General features: G+C 65.9%; 3 protein-coding genes across 6 annotated transcripts in view; 2 read left to right on the top strand and 1 right to left on the bottom strand.

Moving 5' to 3' along the window:
- Positions 1-2,403: 2,403 nt before the first annotated feature.
- On the top strand, positions 2,404-12,134 carry APEH (acylaminoacyl-peptide hydrolase). Its single transcript, XM_082288779.1, has 43 exons — positions 2,404-2,431; positions 3,062-3,191; positions 3,291-3,417; positions 3,494-3,581; positions 3,676-3,751; positions 3,826-3,989; positions 4,062-4,199; positions 4,288-4,379; positions 4,487-4,527; positions 4,605-4,726; positions 4,889-4,949; positions 5,018-5,115; positions 5,192-5,243; positions 5,328-5,416; positions 5,531-5,669; positions 5,747-5,830; positions 5,908-5,988; positions 6,085-6,173; positions 6,276-6,466; positions 6,545-6,647; positions 6,721-6,827; positions 6,897-6,995; positions 7,136-7,545; positions 7,625-7,754; positions 7,890-7,971; positions 8,069-8,144; positions 8,275-8,417; positions 8,620-8,757; positions 8,831-8,922; positions 9,015-9,055; positions 9,121-9,242; positions 9,414-9,474; positions 9,585-9,679; positions 10,104-10,155; positions 10,226-10,314; positions 10,526-10,667; positions 10,797-10,874; positions 10,947-11,027; positions 11,105-11,193; positions 11,283-11,473; positions 11,550-11,652; positions 11,725-11,831; positions 11,912-12,134. The coding sequence occupies exons 1-43, from the start codon at positions 2,420-2,422 to the stop codon at positions 12,048-12,050; spliced, it is 4,644 nt and encodes a 1,547-aa protein (XP_082144905.1). The 5' UTR covers positions 2,404-2,419; the 3' UTR covers positions 12,051-12,134.
- A 127-nt stretch (positions 12,135-12,261) lies between these two features.
- On the bottom strand, positions 12,262-17,931 carry MST1 (macrophage stimulating 1). Of its 2 annotated transcripts, none has more exons than XM_082288596.1 (18): positions 17,791-17,931; positions 16,160-16,301; positions 15,875-15,987; positions 15,631-15,745; positions 15,279-15,415; positions 15,089-15,209; positions 14,880-14,998; positions 14,621-14,786; positions 14,396-14,526; positions 14,211-14,313; positions 13,984-14,120; positions 13,827-13,862; positions 13,633-13,744; positions 13,485-13,562; positions 13,273-13,419; positions 13,085-13,191; positions 12,516-12,655; positions 12,262-12,435 (listed from the first exon to the last, which is right to left on the bottom strand). In XM_082288596.1, the coding sequence occupies exons 2-18, from the start codon at positions 16,246-16,248 to the stop codon at positions 12,274-12,276; spliced, it is 2,013 nt and encodes a 670-aa protein (XP_082144722.1). In that variant the 5' UTR covers positions 16,249-16,301; positions 17,791-17,931; the 3' UTR covers positions 12,262-12,273. The 2 variants fall into 2 exon arrangements, with proteins under 2 accessions (XP_082144722.1, XP_082144723.1); XM_082288597.1 differs by having other exon boundaries at positions 14,621-14,783.
- The window catches only part of DAG1 (dystroglycan 1), a 49,177-nt gene continuing 48,518 nt past the window's right edge, over positions 17,305-17,963 (top strand). Inside the window, exon 1 of one of the 3 annotated variants that reach the window (XM_082288589.1) lies at positions 17,305-17,410. The gene's annotated coding sequence lies outside the window, so the exon portion shown is untranslated. Of the gene's footprint in view, positions 17,411-17,755; positions 17,931-17,963 lie in introns of those variants that run through there. The other 2 variants (XM_082288591.1, XM_082288592.1) reach the window with 2 other exon arrangements.

The raw sequence follows: 17,963 nt of genomic DNA, 5'->3' as shown, positions 1-17,963 counted from the left end.
CTACCGAAATACGAGGCCATAGGACTCTGACAGGCGGCGCGGCCGGCTGGGCGCGCGTCCCGAAGCCATTGGAAGCATTGAAAGGGCCGCGCTCGCCCTCGCCACGCAGCCAGCGCGCCTGCCGCCGGGCACCCCTTTTCTTTCAAGAACAGCCTTAATCATCCCACTTTGATTTCTGTGTATACCTCATCCGCACCGGGGGGTGGGGGGGGGCACGGGGCGTCGTCAGGGGGGGTCCTTTTTTTCCTCGGTTTCTTTGGGTTCATTTTCTTTTGGTTTCGGGGTTTTATTTTTCTAAAGTTTATACCAAATCCTCTTCCCTCTTTGCTTTGTGCGATGAGTTAGCACACGGGCTGTCGTCTGTAGAAGCAATAGAGTGCAGGAGGCTACACAAGAGCACAAATCCCGTGGAACAAGATCAGGAGAGCTTTGCCTCCGGCAGTATCCTTCCTTTTACTGTGCAATCCAAGTCCTTCTCAAGCCATTTTGCGGGGACGGCCGGCGCAGCGGCCGGCGGCCAAAGCCCACTCGCCCTGCCAGGAGGGGATTCCCAGGGGGGGAGGCAGCCCGAGGAGGGGGCTCGCCCGCGCCCCGCCGCCTCCCCGCGCTGGCAGCGCCCCGCCGGCACCCCCGTGGCGGGGGGCAGCCGCCCGCTCACCCGCCTGATGTTCTATGCAACGAAATAACACGACTCCAGAACAAGACCTGTGAATAGCTAATCAGTTCAATGTCGCGCCTAAGGGTTCCATCGCAAAGCGTGCCGCCGAGCGACCCGAGAATTATTCTGTACCGACCATCCGTGCGTATGAATTCGTGGCATGTTCGACCCACGGAGGGCCACTTTGCCAAAGGGCAGCCCTAGCGCCCGTGACCGTCTGTCCCGTCGTAGAGCATGGCTTGCTACTTCTCTGCACGGTTCCACCCGCCTTTCAGTGCTTGCTGTTCTTTGCCTGGACTTTTCTTTTTTTCTTCTCCATCAGTCCATCGCTGTACTGAAAGCTCTTAGCAGATTTATGCACTTGTGATCGAGGACCCGGCTGCCGCGGGAAGTCCACGCTTTGTTGTGGCAGGTCCCTCGCCTGGAGCTCTGCCGGTGCCCAAGGCTGGGGCAGGCCGGCGGCTGTGGGACGGGGATCCCGGGGGCAGCCCCACGGAGGAGAGCCCCGGCCCCGCGCACAGCCACCGCCTCGCCCCGCCGCTGACAAGAGCAGAGCCTGAGGGTGCCTCCCGCGGGCCGCCGGCCCCGCCACTCCTCGCGCTGTAAATACTTGTACAGTGTGTAAATCGCACGCGGGACCGAGACCCCCGCCGGGGCCAATCTCGCCGCCCGAGCACATCCGCCACCTTGCCTTCGTGCCTGCCAGGACCGGGGGCACGCAGCCCCCCCCGCCGGGCCGGGCCCCCATCCCGAGTTGTGGCAATCTGCTGGACAGGGCGGGGGGACGGGGGGGTGCAAAGATCGAGGGCCGAGCGCGGCTGGGCGCCGTTTCCAGCGGTAAATGCGATGCCGGGTGCGCTCCCTCTGAACATTGTGACGGTGTGCGTGTCTGCTGTGCTCTGTGCCACCCGTAGTGACCCCGTACCGTGCCGTACCGTGCCGTACCGTGCCGTACCACCCCCGCCGCTGTGTCGTGACTCCCTCCCAGAAGCTGCCCCCTCACCAGGTGTTTCTGTGGGAACAGAATAAAAAGGACTTGACACAAACCACGGATTGGCCCCGATTCTTGCTTGCCTGCAGTGAGGGGGGCGGGGTCCGGGACCCCTGGCCTGGTGGGGATGGCTGGAATGGGTCTAGTTGTCACCAAGCATTGTTGAGCTCTGCCACCCACACCTGGGCTGCTGGGATAGGGGTCCCTGTGGGCATCAAGGACCCAATCTCACCTGCCTGGCCACGCTGCTGGGTCTGGTGGCTCCAAAGAGCCCAATCCCCGTTGGCTGGGCTGCTGGGATGGAGGCTGCTGTGGGCACCATTGACTCAATCCCACCCCCCTGACCAGGCTGCTCAGTCCCATGGGCCCTCAATGGCCCGATCCCCCCTGGCCAGGCTGCTGAGCTGGGGATCCCTGTGCCCCCCAAGAGCCCGATGCCCCCGGTCCTGCGCACGGAGCCCCTGTTCTGCAGCCACCTGATAAGTAAACCACCCCGGTGCGATCCAGAGGCTGCAGGGCCGCGACCTGTTCCCCGGCTGCGGCCTCAGAGGGGCCCCGCGGGCGATCCGGTGTCGGGGGACGGCCGCCGGGACACGTGGGGGGTGCGGGGAACGCCGGTGCCTACGGCTGCAGCGCCGCCCGCGCCCACCGGGGGGCGCCTCAAGGCGGGCGGTGGCCCGAGCGCCGCAGCCAATGGGAGGTGCCGCAGGCCGGCGGCCCCGCCCCATCCCGGAAGTGCCTGCGCTGGCCCCGCCCCCCGCCGCGAGGACATGGAGCTGCCGGTGAGAGGGTCGGGGGAGCGGTGTCAGAGCTCCGGGACCCCCCTCCCTTCGGTCCCGCTGCCCCTCCCCGTCCTTCCCTCGGGAATCCCGTCCCGCACTGCCCCCCCCGCCCGCCGAGCCCGGCACCCCTGACCCTGCTGCTCTGCTGATTCTCCGGTTCGGCACCACCCCGGCACGCCGGGAACTACCCCGGTACCCTTCTAATCCCCTCATAGACCCCAACTACTGCAGGACCCTCCTAGGCGCCCCTTGCACCCCAGGACCTGCACCTAGTCTCCTGGTACCCACTGGTACCCCAGCAACTGCCCCAGTATCCTCCTGATCCCCGCTGTGTACCCCAGTGTCTGCCCTCCAGTGTCCTCCTGGTTCCTCGCACCCCATTAATGCCCTGGCTCTGCACCCCCAGTACTGCCCCAGCCCTGCACTAACGCCTCTACGCTCCTCCCCCCATGTACTCCGATACCTGCCCCAGCTCTTCACCCGCAAGCACTGCCCCCAGTATCCCCCAAAATCTCCCCCATCCACACTGGTGCCCCAGTAAGTGCCCCCTGTAACCCCGTCACTCCCCAGTCCGTGCCCCCACCCCTCGCCCCACACGTCCCCACCCCTCTAGCCACCCGTGTCCCGCAGGTACAGCCACGTGCGGAGGAGCTGTCAGAGCTGTACCGAGAGCTGAGCCAGCACCCGGGGCTCAGCACCGCCTGCCTCGGCCCCGACCTCACCACCCAGTACGGGGGCAAGTACTGCAGCCTCTACACCGGTACGGGGATGGGGAGGACTGGGGAATGGCCAGAGGGGTCCGGGCAATCCCTGCCTGCCTGGTGGGGATGCAGCTGGTTTCCCACCCTGCTCCCCACAGAGTGGTCACAGCGGGACCTGGCAAGGGCTGAGAACATCAAGTTCTGCCGTCAGTACCTCATCTTCCACGATGGAGCCTCCATTGTCTACTCCGGGCCCGCTGGCACCTGCTCTGAGATAAAGGATGAGTGAGTCCCATCCTGCTCCCCACACGGGGTCCCTGGGGGTGCTGATAGTGGGGGGCTGATGGGCACTCACCCACAGGCTGCTGAGCCGTGAGTCCCCCAGTGGGATGCTGAAGGCTGTCCTGCGCAAGGTCCCTGACAAGGAGAAGGAGAAGCAGTTCCTGGAGGTGAGGAGGGGTCTGGGTGAAAAAGGATACTCACTGGGGCTTGGGGCTGGATCCATGCTGTGTCTTGGGGCCACCCTGGCATCTCTGCCCCCAGGTCTGGGATCAGAACCGGAAGGTGAAGAGCATTGACCTGACAGCGCTGGACAAGCACGGCAGTGTCTACGACGATGGTGAGGGGCTGGGGGATGCCAGGAAATGTGGGGTTCCAGGGGACAGGGTGGCCAATGCTGACCTGCCCCTGCAGACCAGTTTGGGTGCCTTGCCTGGTCTCACTCGGAGACCCACCTGCTCTATGTGGCGGAGAAGAAGCGTCCCAAGGCTGAGTCCTTCTTCGAGAGCAAAGCCCCTGAGCTGGGCACCTCTGACGAGGACATGGGGCACTCCAAGAAGGAGGATGCACCGGTCAAGGTGGGGTCTCCCCACCCTGGGTCAGGTGGGGGCTGGCTGTGTGGCTGTGGGGCTGACCAGGCTGTGCTGCAGGGCGAGAAGTTCATGTACCACGAGGACTGGGGGGAGACGCTGAGCACCCGCAGTGTGCCCGTCCTCTGTGTCCTGGACATCGAGGGCAACAGCATCTCAGTGCTGGAGGGCATCCCAGAGCACCTCTCTCCCGGCCAGGTCAGGATGGGGAGCTGCAGGGAACCAGAGAAGGGAGGTTTTGGGAGGCAGCAGCATTCTGAGCTGCTTATCTCCCCTCTCCCCACAGGCTTTCTGGTCGCCTGAGGACACCGGTGTGGTGTTCGTGGGCTGGTGGCACGAGCCTTTCCGCCTGGGGCTGCGGTACTGCACGAACCGCCGGTGAGTTCACACAGGGCACCCCAGAGCCAGCCCTGCTAACACCATGCAGGGCACCCATCCCACAGCCTGGCCCCCGGCCCCGCTGTGACACCCCTCTGTGCTGGCAGGTCAGCGCTTTTCTACGTGGACCTGACGGGTGGGAGATGCGGTAAGCAGTGCACACCCCGACCCCGCTGGTGCCCTGGCTCCCCTGCAGCCCCTCACCATCCCCTCATGCCCATGCAGAGCTGCTCTCTGAGGACACCAGGGCTGTGTGGTCACCGCGACTCAGCCCTGACGGCTGCCGCATTGTCTACCTGGAGAACGACATCCTGGGCCCCCACCAGCAGTGCAGCTGCCTCCGCATGGTGAGCAGCACCAGGGGGACACTGGCAGGCACCAGGGAGCTGCCAGGGTGCCCATGCTGCGGTGGGGCTGGCAGGAGGGCGGTGGTATCCCCTCCTTGGGCTGCAGTGGGGGCAGGCAGGCTGAGACCCTGCAAAACTTGCCCTATGCCATGTCTCTTGCAGTATGACTGGTACACCAAACACACCAGCACGGTGCTGGAGGCTGTGCCACGGCAAGCATGGGGTGAGTACAGCTCTGGGACTGTTGGGGGGGACTCAGGGGGGTGCTGAGTGCCACCACTCTCCTCACAGGTGCCTTCCCGGGAATCTACTGTGGCGCACTGCCAGGGATGTGCTGGGCTGCCGACAGCCGCAGGATCCTGCTGGACACGGCCCAGCGCAGCCAGCAGGTGAGGGGATGGCAGGGGACACAAGGGAGGCCTGGCTGAGTCAGGGCTCCACTGGACTCTGCCCTCATGCCCCTAGGATGTGTTCGTGGTGGACACAGCGACAGGCACCACAACTTGGCTGACAGCTGGTGAGTGACAGGCCAATAGGGCCATGCTGGTGCCAGGGGTGGGGAGAGGGTCACACCTGCAGGTCTGACCCCCCTGCTCCCCAGATGCCCCCCAGGGAAGCTGGTCTGTCCTCACCATCGACCGGGACCTCTTGGTGGCCAGGTTCTCCACCCCTAGCTGCCCCCCCATGTTGGTAAAGTCACATCCCCCTCCTCAGTGCCCACCAGCCCCTCGGCACGGGCACTGACCCCTCTCCCCAGTGCCCACCAGCCCCTTGGCACATGCATTGACCCCTCTCCCTGCACAGAAAGTGGCTGTTCTGCCTGCCGCTGGCCATGAGGCAAAGACACAGTGGATCTGCCTGCAGGACGCACCCCCCGTACCTGGCATCACCTGGGGCATCCGCACCCTGCAGCCCCCACCAGAGCAGGAGCACCCCCAGTACGGTGAGTGCCCAAGGTGGAGTCAGACTGTGCTCCACCATCCTCACTGACCCCTGACATCTGTCTCCCTACCTCCACAGAAGACCTGGACTTCGATGCCATCCTGATGCGCCCAAGTGAGGGTCCCACTGCCCAGAAGCCCCCCTTGGTTGTGATGCCCCATGGTAAGAGCTTGTCCCCACCCTACTGTACCCCAGCCAGGTGGTGTCACCCCCCCCCCCTTTACCTTTGCCATTTGTAGGGGGTCCCCACTCCGTCTTCACAGCTGGGTGGATGCTGTACCCGGCGGCGCTGTGCCGCGTGGGCTTTGCTGTGCTGCTGGGTGAGTGACACCATGACTTTGGGTGACACAGCACCCACGGAGGGGCTGGGGTGGGGGCAGAAAGGAGAAAGGGCTCTGACACTGTCCCCAACACAGTGAATTACCGCGGCTCACTGGGCTTTGGCCAGGACAACGTGGCCTCCCTGCCAGGCAACGTGGGCACACAGGATGTACATGATGTGCAGGTACGGCCTGGCACATAGTCCTGGGGCACCCTGTGCTCCCATGGGTGCCCTGAGTAGGGAAGGTGGGGCTGCCTGCTCAGTCGGTGTTCCCCATGGCGGCAGTTCTGCGTGGAGCGGGTGCTGCAGGAGGAGACGCTGGATGCCAGCCGGGTGGCACTGGTTGGTGGCTCGCATGGGGGCTTCCTGGCGTGCCACCTCATCGGGCAGTTCCCTGACACCTACCATGCCTGCGTGGTGCGCAACCCCGTGGTGAACATCGCCTCCATGGTGGCCACCACCGACATCCCAGACTGGTGAGTACTGCTGCCCCCAGCCTCCTAGGCTCCTTGCCATCCCAGTCACACACATGCCCCCATCTCTCTTGCCTGCAGGTGCCTGACAGAGACAGGGCTGCCCTACAAACCTGATGCCCTGCCAGACCCAGCTCAGTGGACAGAGATGCTGCACAAGTCACCCATACGCTATGTTGACCAAGTATGTCACTGTCCCCATCCCTGTCCCTGTCCCCAACAGCAGCGCCACTGCTGAGGCCATGCTGCTCCTGCAGGTCCGTGCACCCGTGCTGCTGATGCTGGGGGAGGACGACCGGCGTGTACCACCCAAGCAGGGGCTAGAGTATTACCATGCCCTCAAGGCCCGGGGGCTGCCCACGCGGTGAGTGGGGTGCTGGGGACTTGAGTTGTGGGGTGCGGACACAACACTAATCCCTATTTCCCCCTCCAGGCTGCTCTGGTACCCAGGGAACAACCACGCGCTGGCCGGCGTTGAAGCCGAAGCGGATGGCTTCATGAACATGGCGCTGTGGCTGCTCAAGCACCTGCAGTGCTAAGGGTGCTGACCCCTGCTGCTGACCCCCAATAAACGATGTAGTTCAGCACCCCAGGGTTTCTAGTGGTAGTGCTGGTACCGGTGTCATCTCCACTCCTTGTGCCCCAGGAGCTGGTGGCCCCTGGACCTTTCAGCTACCCGGATGGGTGGTTGTGCCGCCGGGGATGTGTTGAGCCATGGGAAGGGGGACCCTGCCTGGCCATGCGGGGCAGCGGGAGCAGCTGGAGGGCTGCCACCGGCCGGGGCGCCGGCGCCGGGCTGCTCCTGCGTGCCTTGGCAGGCGTCCCACTGCGGGCGGCAGAGAACAGCCCCATGGCCACAGGGGCGACCGAGAAGGGTGTGAAGGTGGGCAAGGGGGCTCAGGGGGGCTGTGTGGGTGGGCACGGGCCGGGGGCTGAGCTTACCCCCGTCCAGCATGCTGCTTCCCTCATCCAGGCGGCCGACGGCCCCGCTGCCTGCTACAGGGAGCTGAGCCGGTTCCCTGCCGTCACCCGGGCCGCCCTCAGGGCCGCGGCTGGCGGGCAGACTTTCCTGCTCTACACCGGTGAGTGGCGGGCTCGGCCGCCCCCGCGCCTTTGCCCGCGGGACCGCTATGAGCGGGCGCTGACGGCCCCGTCCCTCAGAGTGCAGCCGCCCCGACCTGGCCCGCCGGCGGCTCCTGCGCTTCGGCCGCCACTACAGCCTGCGGCGCACAGCCGGCCGCGAGGGCCTCGCCGTCAGCCGGACCGCGCTCAGCGCCGAGATCCACAACCAGTACGGCACGGCCGGGCTGCGGGACGGGACGCTGTGCCCGTGGCACGGCCACTGCCCGTGGCGTTCGCAGTGCCACAGCGCAGCCGGTGCCGACAGCGCACGGCCCGCCGCAGCCTCCGTCCCTCCTGCCCTCAGGCTCCTCAGCCAGGACTCGCCCACGGGGCAGCGCCGCGCCGTGCTCAAACGCTGCCCGCGGCAAGGCCACGAGCTGCTGGAGGTAACGCGGCTGTCCCGGTCACTCACCGGGGTGGCTGGAGTGCAGGGTGGTGGGCACCGTGTACACGGTGTCCCGGTGCTGACCGCCGTCCCCCCAGGTGTGGGACAGCGGGGGATGCAGCCACAGCGTGGATCTCACGGCGCTGGGGAAGCACGCGGAGGTCTACACGGAGGGTAGGGCCCCTTCCCCATGGTTCCTGCCCACAGAAGGGGTGAGGGTGGCACGGCCAGCGGCCCTGGTGCCTACCTGGTGCCCAGCTGTGCCTGTGCCAGGCTGGGCTTTGGCACCTTCCTGCCATGCCAGGGCCCTTTGCCTGCCTGGCCTGGTCACACTCAGAGACACGGCTCCTCTATGTGGCTGAGAAGAGCCAGCCCAAACGACAGCCCCCCTGCCCCTGGGATGTGCCAGGAGCAGCCTGGCCAGCAGCAGAGGATGAGGATGAGGAAGTAGGTGCTCCGTGAGTGTGTTCAGTGCACCCCCAAGCATGCCATGCACACTGTGAGCATGGCATGTGCCCCATGGACACACCATGCACCCCCTGAGCATGCCGTGCACCCCATGAGTGTGCCATACATCCCATGAGTGTGTCATGGACAGAGCTCCATGCCTGGGGCCACCAGCCATGGGGCTGATGGGTCTGTGCCACAGGGCAAGCAGTTTGTGTACCATGAGGACTGGGGGGAAACCCTGAGCACACGCAGCGAGCCCATCCTCTGCATCCTGGACCTGGAGGGCCTCAGCCTCTCAGTGCTGGAGGGAGTCCCGGAGCACCTCTCCCCTGGCCAGGTCAGGATGGGGTACAAGGAACACCCCAGGGGGCCCAGCCTGGGGCTGTGGGATGAGTCTGGCTGTCACACAGGCCCTGTGGTCCCCGAATGACCATGGTGTGGTGTTCGTGGGCTGGTGGCACAAGCCCTTCCGCCTGGGGCTGAATGCCTGCTCCAACAGGAGGTGGGTCCCAGCCAGCAACTGGTGCCATGCCAGGATGCCCATGCAGTATCAGCACAGTGGGGGTCTAACCTGATCCACACTTTCCCCCTCAGGTCAGGGATTTTCCACTTGGACCTGGCCAGCGGGTGCTGCGGTGAGCACTGGGGCCCTGGGGGGTGCCCTGGGGGTCCCCGGGATGCTGACCCCTGCTGCCCACAGAGCTGCTGTCAGCAGAGAATGGTTCTGCCTGCTCCCCCCAGCTGAGCCCTGATGGCCAGCGCCTGCTCTACCTGGAGGGGGTTGTGGGGGGGCCCCACCGGCAGTGCTTGTGCCTACGCATGGTGAGTTGGGCCTCACGGGCACCAGGCATGGCTGTGCCACCCTGTGCTGCCAGCACAGTGCTCAGCCCAGGTGCCACAGCCTCTCGTAGTGCCTGGCTGGGGGTGTCAACAGGCGTCCCTGCCTCAGTTGCCCCTGGCATGGGTCCTTCCCTGACCACTGGCTCTCCCCAGGTCACCTGGCAGACAAGGCAGACAGTGACGGTGCTCGACGTGGTTCAGGAGCCCACGGAGGGTGAGCAAGGCATGGTGGGCAGAGCTGGGTTCTGATGGGGGGCTGGCACCACCCCCTGCCAGGTGCCCATGACCCTGGCTCACTAGCCCAGCGCTCTGCCCCACTTGCAGCCTTCGCCGGGCTCTATGCAGAGGTGCTGCCACCGCGGTGCTGGGCAGCCGACAGCCGGCGAGCCGTGCTGGGCACCCCGCAGCGGAGCCGCACAGTGAGTCCTGGGGATGGCAGGGCCAGGGACGTGACCCACACACCCCATGGTGACACCACTGCCTGTGCTCTGCGCCCTCACAGGACTGTTGGGTGGAGTCGCGGGAGACAAGCACTCAAGGCATGATGTTCAGCAAGTCTCGTTTATTATCATAAACTACACATACTTATAGTACTACTAATTAGCTCATACATATTGCAAAAGTTGAGCTCCTCATTGGTGGGAGCTATTCTGTGGGATCTGCAAACATGGTGGTCTTATCTTTCTCTTCCATATGGTTTCTGTCTTCTTACTTATCTGAATGCACATTCTGTTATCTATGCAACTTCTTGCTCAAGGACTCAGTGTCTGCATCTTTACTAAGCCTCCTGTGTTATCATGACCTTTGCTTTTTAGCCATTCTTCAGAAAGACTCTCAACACAGGACCTGCTGCTTGTGGATACGGAGGCGGCCACAGTCACCAACCTGACAGCAGGTACATGGCACCACCCACCCACGGTACCCCAGTGAGCAGCTATGATCACCAACATGTGTTCTGTCCCCAGGATCACCTGAAGGGTGCTGGGAGTTGCTCACTCTCCAGTGGGACCTGCTGGTGGCCACCTGCTCAGCCCCCCACCACCCCCCCAGCCTGGTGAGCAGAGCCCTGAAACTGTGTGGCACAGTGGGATATGGTACAGTGATGCTCAGCCAGGCACAGGACAGTGTAGCACACATGGCATGGTGTGGCATGGCATAGGGAGGCATAGTGTGGTGTGGCACAGCCAGATCCAATATGACACAGCCTTGGCATGGCACAGCCTTGTCACGGCACAGCCCCAGTGCCATCCATTGCCTGTGCCCAGGTGGTGGCCGTGCTGCCGCCAGCAGGCCAGGAGTTGTCCCTTGACTGGGTGCCAGTGGAGGACACCCCAACAGTGCCTGGTGTCACCTGGAAGACTCTGACGGTCCAGCCACCCTGCAGTAGGCAGGGCCCCGCTGCACAGGGTGAGCCCTGGGGGCCCCTGCTGCACCTCGGTGCTGCCTGGGTGCCAGGGACCCTCGGGAGTGGCGGGTGGGCAGGGTGCTGGGTGCCCAGGGTGGTGGCTGCTGAGTGGGAGCCCTTCCCTGGCACAGACACCCAGGCTTTTGAGGCCCTGCTGCTGAGCCCCTCAGATGGCACACCACCACACCCCCTCGTCGTGTGCCCCCATGGTGAGTGAGGGGACACTGGGGACACCCTGGTAGTGCTGGTGGCACCCCAGGTGATGCCCATGCTGGCTCCAGGTGGCCCCCATGCTGTCTTTGATGCCCGCTGGCGCCCGAGCATGGCTGCGCTGTGCCGGCTGGGCTTCGCTGTGCTCCTGGGTAAGTGCTGGGGAGCTTGAGGACATGTGGCCCTGTGTCCCAGTGGAGACATGGCACCCATGGCCCTGTCTCCTCAGTGAACTACCGTGGCTCCCTGGGCTTCGGCCAGGCCAGCATCAGCTCCCTACTTTCCCATGTGGGTGAGCAGGATGTGGCAGACACCCAGGTGAGTGGTGCTGGGCTGGGGGTGCTGGGGGATGTTCCTGGGAGGATGCTGATGTTTGGGTGCCGATGGTGGGTGCCCCACGGATGCAGCTGGCAGTGGAGCAGGCGCTGCACAGAGAGCCCCTGGACCCGCACCGCCTAGCCCTGCTGGCTGGCTCCCACGGAGCCTTCATCGCCCTCCACCTCCTCACTCGCGAGCCCGAGCGTTACCAAACCTGTGCCCTGCGCAGCCCCGTCTCCAACCTGCCCGCACTGCTGGGCACCTCTGACATCCCTGACTGGTGAGTGCCACCCCCATCCTGTGCCATGCCACCCATCAGTGTCCCTGTGACAGCTGTCAGTGTCTCTGTACTGCAGGCGCTACACCTCCCTGGGGCTGCCCTACTCCTTCGAGCGAGTGCCACGTGCTGAGGAGCTGGCCACCATGCTACTGCGCTCGCCCATCTCCCAGGCAGCCCAGGTAAGGCAGGGTCAGGATGGCTGTGGGGTGCCAAGTGTGGGTGCCAGGCACCCACTGAGAGCAGTGCTGCAGGTGCAGACGCCAGTGTTGCTGTGCGTGGGCGCCCGGGACCGGCGCGTCAGCCCCATGCAGGCGCTGGAGCTGTACCGGGTGCTGCGGGCCAGGGGCGTGCCAGCACGGTGAGTGGGGTACAGGTGGGAGCAGGGAGGGAACTCTGGGATGCTGGATGAGCACCTTCCCATCCTGTGCCTCCCCACAGGCTGCTGTGGTACCCGGAGGGTGGCCACGCACTGGCTGGTGTGGAGACGGAGGCCGATGTCTTCACAAACTGTGCCCACTGGCTCCTCCAGCACCTGGGGCAGCCCAGACAGGATGGGACGGGCCGGCACAGGCCCTAGTGCCCACAGTGGTCCTGGGCTATGCCAGCCCCAGGGTGACTGCTGGCCCTGGGGACCACACCAGGACCAGAGGCAGATGGAGCGAGTGTAGCCAGGGGCAGGTTGGAATGTGGGTTGGGGTTTGGTGTTAAATAAATGTGAGACCTTTTGCAGTGCCGACCCCTGTGGCCACGGCTGTGCCTTTATTGTGCAATGGCAACTGTGCCAGGCTGGGAATGCCGCCTCAACCCATCTTCATCACCTTGTAGATCCAATCGACATAGAGGGAAACACGGATAAAGAGGGCGGGCTGGTCGGTGCGGGCACAGACACGGGAGGGGGTGATCACCCCCTCCAGCACCCAGCAGTCAGCGGTGAGGCAAGCCAGTGGACCACCATAATCGCCCTGTGGCATGAAGAGAGCGGAGTCACCCTGGTGCCAGCACCTGCTGGCTCCCTGGGCTGGGTGTCCCCAGCCCAGCTCACCTCGCAGGCACCCACGCCGGCACGCAGCGGGGCAGTGCACAGCTCACTCTCCTTCAGGCGCCCACGCAGCGCCGTGTTGCACTCGCTGTGGGCCAGCACCGGCAGCCGCGCCACGTTCAGCACGCTGCCATCCGCCGTGCCTGTGGGCAGAGAGCACAGGGCAGTGGGCATGGGATGCACGGGTGGGAGTGCAGGGATACTGGGGAATGGCATGGGCAGGGGGTGGTGTGGGCAGGGAATGGCATGGGCAGGAGGATGTCATTACAGGGGAGTGTGGAAGGGAGATGTTGTGGAGAGGGATGTTATAGACAGGGTGATACCAGAGGCAAGGGATGCTGTAGGCAGGGGGATGGAATGGGCAGGAAAATGCCATGGAAGGGAGATGCTGTGAGCAGGGGTATGCCAGGGACCTGGGGGTTGCTGCGGGCAGGGGGTACTCCAAGCAAGGGACGCTGTGGGGAGGGAGATGCCATGGACATGGGGATGCTGTGGGCAGGGGGATGGAATGGCATGGGCAGGGGTTGTATTGAACAGGGAATGCCCTGGCAGGGGCTGCCTGTGGCAGGTACCTCCAGTTTCTCCCCAGCCAGCGATCTCACAGACAGTGCCTGCAGGCACGACATAGTGCTCGGGGGGCAGGCAGATCAGGGCCACACGCCTGGTCAGAGCGGCTGGCCTGTGTTAAGAGGGGCAGTGGGACATGGTGTCACCCTGGCCAGCCATGGAGCATGGCAGAGGCCAAGGCACGGCCACTCACCATGCCAGCTTCAGCATCACCAGCTGGGACTCGGAGGGGCCGCAGACGATCCGCACGATGGGGATGGTCTGTTGGTCAGGATCCCCAGGGCCGGGGTCCTTGAAGAGCGTCCCCAGCTGCACCTCATAGCCCGTCAGGTCGGCGTCACTGTGGGACAGGGACATGAGGGCACAGGGGGGTCCCACCACCCCACACCCCAGCCCCAGCCTTACCAGGAGGAGAAACACTGGCGTGTGCTGATCACCCACTGCTCCTTCACCAGGGATCCCCCGCAGAAGTGCATGCCAGCCCTGCAGGGACGGGGGGTGAGCTCTGGGGGGACACTGAGTGCATGGCAGTGCATATGGGACAGCTGCTCACCGGTTGCGGATGCTGACAGTCCAGGGTGAGTTGCCGGGCTGGCCGCCAACGATGCGCCCCTTCTGCTGCAGCCTCTCATCCCGCTGGCCACATTGTTCAAATGCCACCACGTCTGTGGGCAGGGTGGGCATCAGCCGGGGCTGCACCACCAGCACCCGCCCCAGGGTGCCCACCCAGCACCCATGGGCTCCCACCTGCATTCTCCATAATGGAGGGCACCGTGCTGCCGGCTGCAGAGAGAAAACAGAGAGTGGCACTGGCACAGGATCCAGCCACCCCGAGGGGACCAAAACCACCCTGTGTGTGGCCAGGGTCCCCTCTAGCTCTGCAGGGAGGTGGGTAGGGGCTCACAACAGGGCTTGATGGCGCAATAGTCAAAGGGGGTGCGGGGGTCCATGGTGTAGCACCAGGGGCCATGGCTGTCATGATCGGGGTTGCGGCAGTAGTTCTCCTCTAGGTGTGCCTCAGGGTGGGTGGCGGGTGAGATCCTGCCAGGAGGAAGTCACCATCACTGTTACCATTCCCATCCTCATCTCCATCCCCATCCCTGTCCCCACCACCCCCCCTCGCACACTCACTGGGGCACATGGGGTGTCTGGGCAGCCCATGGCTGGCAGGTGATTCCCTTGCGTGTCTTGCTGACGTGGCCGTGGTAGTGCTTGCCATGGCCGTGGTAGCACTCTGGGGACAGGCAGGGAGGGCTGGCACACCTGGCAGGGCCACCAGGGTGGGCACCCAGGGACATGTGCCTGGGGTGGCTCACCTTGGGCATCCTGCTCATCGGGGCAGCGGCGGATGTGGAAGCAGAAGGCGATGCGGATGGTGGAGCGGGAAGTGAAGCACCATGGTGCCTCTGATCCATCAGGGTTGCGGCAGTAGTTCTCCTGCAGGTCCCTGGAGGAGGGGCCGCATGGTTGTCCCCCTTCAATCCCACACTTATGGGTGCTGCCCACCACCACCCTCCTGGGGTGCACGGCCACCCCCTTACTTGCACGGGTACTTCTCGGGCACAAAGTGGTGCTTATGGGGCACCTGGGAGTCCCAGCGCTGGCAGGGAATCCCAGACACGGTGACATTCACACGGCCGCGGTAGCCTTCACCCTTGCCCCTGAAGCAGCCACTGGTGAGGTTGACAGCCCGTGGACGTTTTTCTGCTTGTGTGGCCAGAGAGAGGGGCAGAGTAGCAGGGTCAGGGTGGCACCCAGGACCCTCAGGCCCAGCTGTGCATGATGCTGGTGGGGACTTACTGCAGATGCGGATGCGACAGTATTCGCGCTCCCGCCCGGGGTCGGTGGTGTAGCACCAGGGCTGCTCGGAGCTGTCAGGGTTGCGGCAGTAGTTGTCATCCAGCCCCTTGTCAGGGTACCTGGGCCAGAGACAGGGAGCAGCAGTTGAGGTGGCACCATCACCCCAGCACAACCAGGGCACTGCACTGCTGAGGGCTGGGGGCTAGTACTTGTTGGGGTGGTAGGGGTGCTTGTGTGGGTGCTGCAGGTCCCAGCGCTGGCACTCCGTCCCTGATTCGGTGTGGTCCACAGTGCCACGGTAGTCCTCCCCATTGCAGGTCATGCAGACGGCTGCCAACAACTGTAGGGCTTAGTGTGGGGGAAACATAGCACAGGGTGACCCTGGGATGTGGCACTCACCATCCTCACACTTCTTTATGCCGCAGCTCTGGTGCCGGACATTGGGATCGACAGTGTAACACCATGGGCCCCGCTTGTCCCGGTCGGGGTTTCGGCAGTAATTCTCCTCCAGCCCATTGCGGGAGGATGGCAAAAACCTGCTGGCATCAGAGTGGGTAGGAGGGCTGCCAGGAATCCTTTGCCATGGAGTGGGCACAGCCAGGATGATGCACTACCCCTGTCAGTGCCACTGCCCCCAAGCTGTCCCCATTGCTCCTGTGCTATCCCACACTGTCCCCATCCCATTCCCCACTGCCCCTGCTGCCCAGGGTAATTGGCAGTTGCCACAGGGCAGCCAGGGACACGGGGGCACCTGTGGTCATGCGGTGTCGTGGACTGCCAATGCTGGCAACGCAGCCCCTTCTCTGTTGTGGCCCGTGTGCCGCGGTAGCTGGAGCCGTCGCCCACGATGCAGTCCCGCAGGTAGTCTGAGCAGAGCCGGGCACCTCTTCAGAGCCCCAGGGCCAGGTCAGGGCACATGGGCAATGAGGAGTTCTATGCCAGGTGGCTGTGCCCAGTCTGTGAGGTCCCCATGCCCACCCATGGCACCAGCCCACCTTTCTTCTGGTACAGGTCATAGCGGATGTTTTTCTGAAGCTGGACGCGGGCTGAATGCTGGGTCCAGGGCAGCAGCTGGCACAACTGGCTCTGCTGGTCATGGTGGAAAGCCCTGGGAGGCACAGAGTCTGTGGCACAGGAGTCTGGCATGGCATCATGTGAGGCCAGGGCCCACGGGACCTGGGTCACACACATGAGCACCCAGTATCCAAGTGCAGAGTGTGACCCAATGTTGTGGCCCCTGCACTCCCACTTGCCCTGCGGTGGCACTGTGTCCTGCTCACCGACAAGCCAGGCTGGTGGCACAGCGGTGGGCACACTGCTCCGCAGTGCCCTGCTCCGGCAGCGGTGGCGGTGGGTCCACAGGCACCATCAGCAGCTCGGTGGCTCGCAGGCGCTGGAAGTCATTGAGGGGTGAACGGTGGCCTGGGGAAGTGTGGCAGGAGCTCAGCATGGCCATGGGGGCACAGCATGAGCACTGGGCCCTGTGGAATGTCGGATCCCTGCCCCATGGAGCAGGACATCCGTGTCCCATGAAGGAGGGGAACTCTGTCCTATGGAGCATGGGATCCCTGTCCCATGACCTGATCCATGTGCCATGGAGCAGGAGGGTCCCTGCCCTACATCGCCCGCTGCAGTCCCCTGCTTCCGGCTGCCCCCCTCTGCCGTGGGACAGGGCATGGCCTGCAGGCTCCCGGCCTGGCCGCTGGCCCTGCCTTGGGCCCCGCACTGCCCCGCGCCCTCTAGCCCCACGGCGACCCAGCCTGGGGCCCTACCTGAGCCCAGAGCCGCGGCCAGGGCGAGCAGGACCCCCAGCACGGGCTGCATGGCGGCGGCCCCGCGTCCCCGGGCCGCTGGAGCTCCGGGAAGGCCCCAAGCAAATATTTGTGGTCGGGCGCGGGGCCAGGCGGGGCCGGGGTCACCCCGCGGCGGGCACGCGTGGGCGGGGCGGGGCCAAAACCGGGGGCGGGGCGGGGGCGGGGCGGGGCCTGAAGCGGCGGGGCGGGACCAGGCGGGCCCGGGGTCACCCCGGGGCGGGCACGTGCGGGGAGAGGCGGGGCCCGAGCGGCAGGGCGGGGCCTGAGCTAGCCGGGGTCACCCCGCGGGGGACACGCGAGGGGCGTGGGTGGGGCCTGCGGCGCAGGAGGCGGGCCTGGAGATGCGGGGACGGTTCCTGCGCCAGTGAGGCGGGGCCGGGGGCGGCGGGGTGGGGCCGCGGGGGCGGGGCGGGGAGCGGGGCACGGCGAGGGCCCCAAGGGAGAGGGCGGGGCGGAGGGCGGGGCTCCGGTGCGGGGGCGCGGCCGCGTGGGGAGGCGGCACGGGGCGTGGCGGAGAAGGGCGTGGCCGGCGCTGTCGCCGGGCGCCGATTGGCCGCGGCGGGCTCGTGCCGCCGGTTGCCAGGCGCCGCGCGCGCGCACGAGCCCCGCCCCCGGGTACGTGCCCGCGCGGGGTCGCGCTCGCGCCGCGCCGCGCCGCCCGCTCGGTGCGTTGGGGCCGCGGAGCCGGCGGGAGCGGGGCCGGGCCCGGCGTGCACGGTGAGAGCGGGGACGGGGGAACCGCGACCGGCCGGAGCGCGGCTGCGGCGGCACCCGCCGGCCGCCCTGCCCTTGGCGGTGGGGAGCGGGACCGGCGGCGGCGGCGCGGCCTGGGCAGAGGCGCGGCCGGCACGGGCCTGGCGGAGCGCGGGCGGCGGGGCGGCTTTCCCGGCGCGGCGCCGCCTCAGCTCGGCGCGCCCTCCGTGGCCTGCGGGGCCGGCCCCGTGCCGCTTTCCCGCCGGGCCGCGCTCCCTCCGCGCCGCTTTCCCGCCGCCGCCCTCGGCCCTGGGTGGGCGCCGCGCCCGAGAGTGCTCGGCGGGGCCGGGCGGGAGGCGGAGCGGGCCCGGGGCTTCGAGCGGTCGGGCCGGCCCGGGCTGTACCTCAGTGAACCTCGGGGCTTCGCCGTGAGCGGTCCAGGTGCTGTCCGTGGCGGCAGCCAGCTCTGGCTGTGGCAAAACCCGTGTGGGCGTCCCGGGCTGTCCCCGCTCCCCGGGACCGGCCCGGCGCCGTGGGAGCGCAGGTGGGTGTCCAGGTAGCTGGCGGAGTTGGGTGT

The sequence above is a fragment of the Coloeus monedula genome (assembly GCF_965178545.1).
Source record: "Coloeus monedula genome assembly, chromosome: 11".
NCBI lineage: Eukaryota > Metazoa > Chordata > Aves > Passeriformes > Corvidae > Coloeus > Coloeus monedula.
Note: the sequence above shows the minus strand (reverse complement) of the source record. Positions and strands in the feature narration are given on the sequence as shown.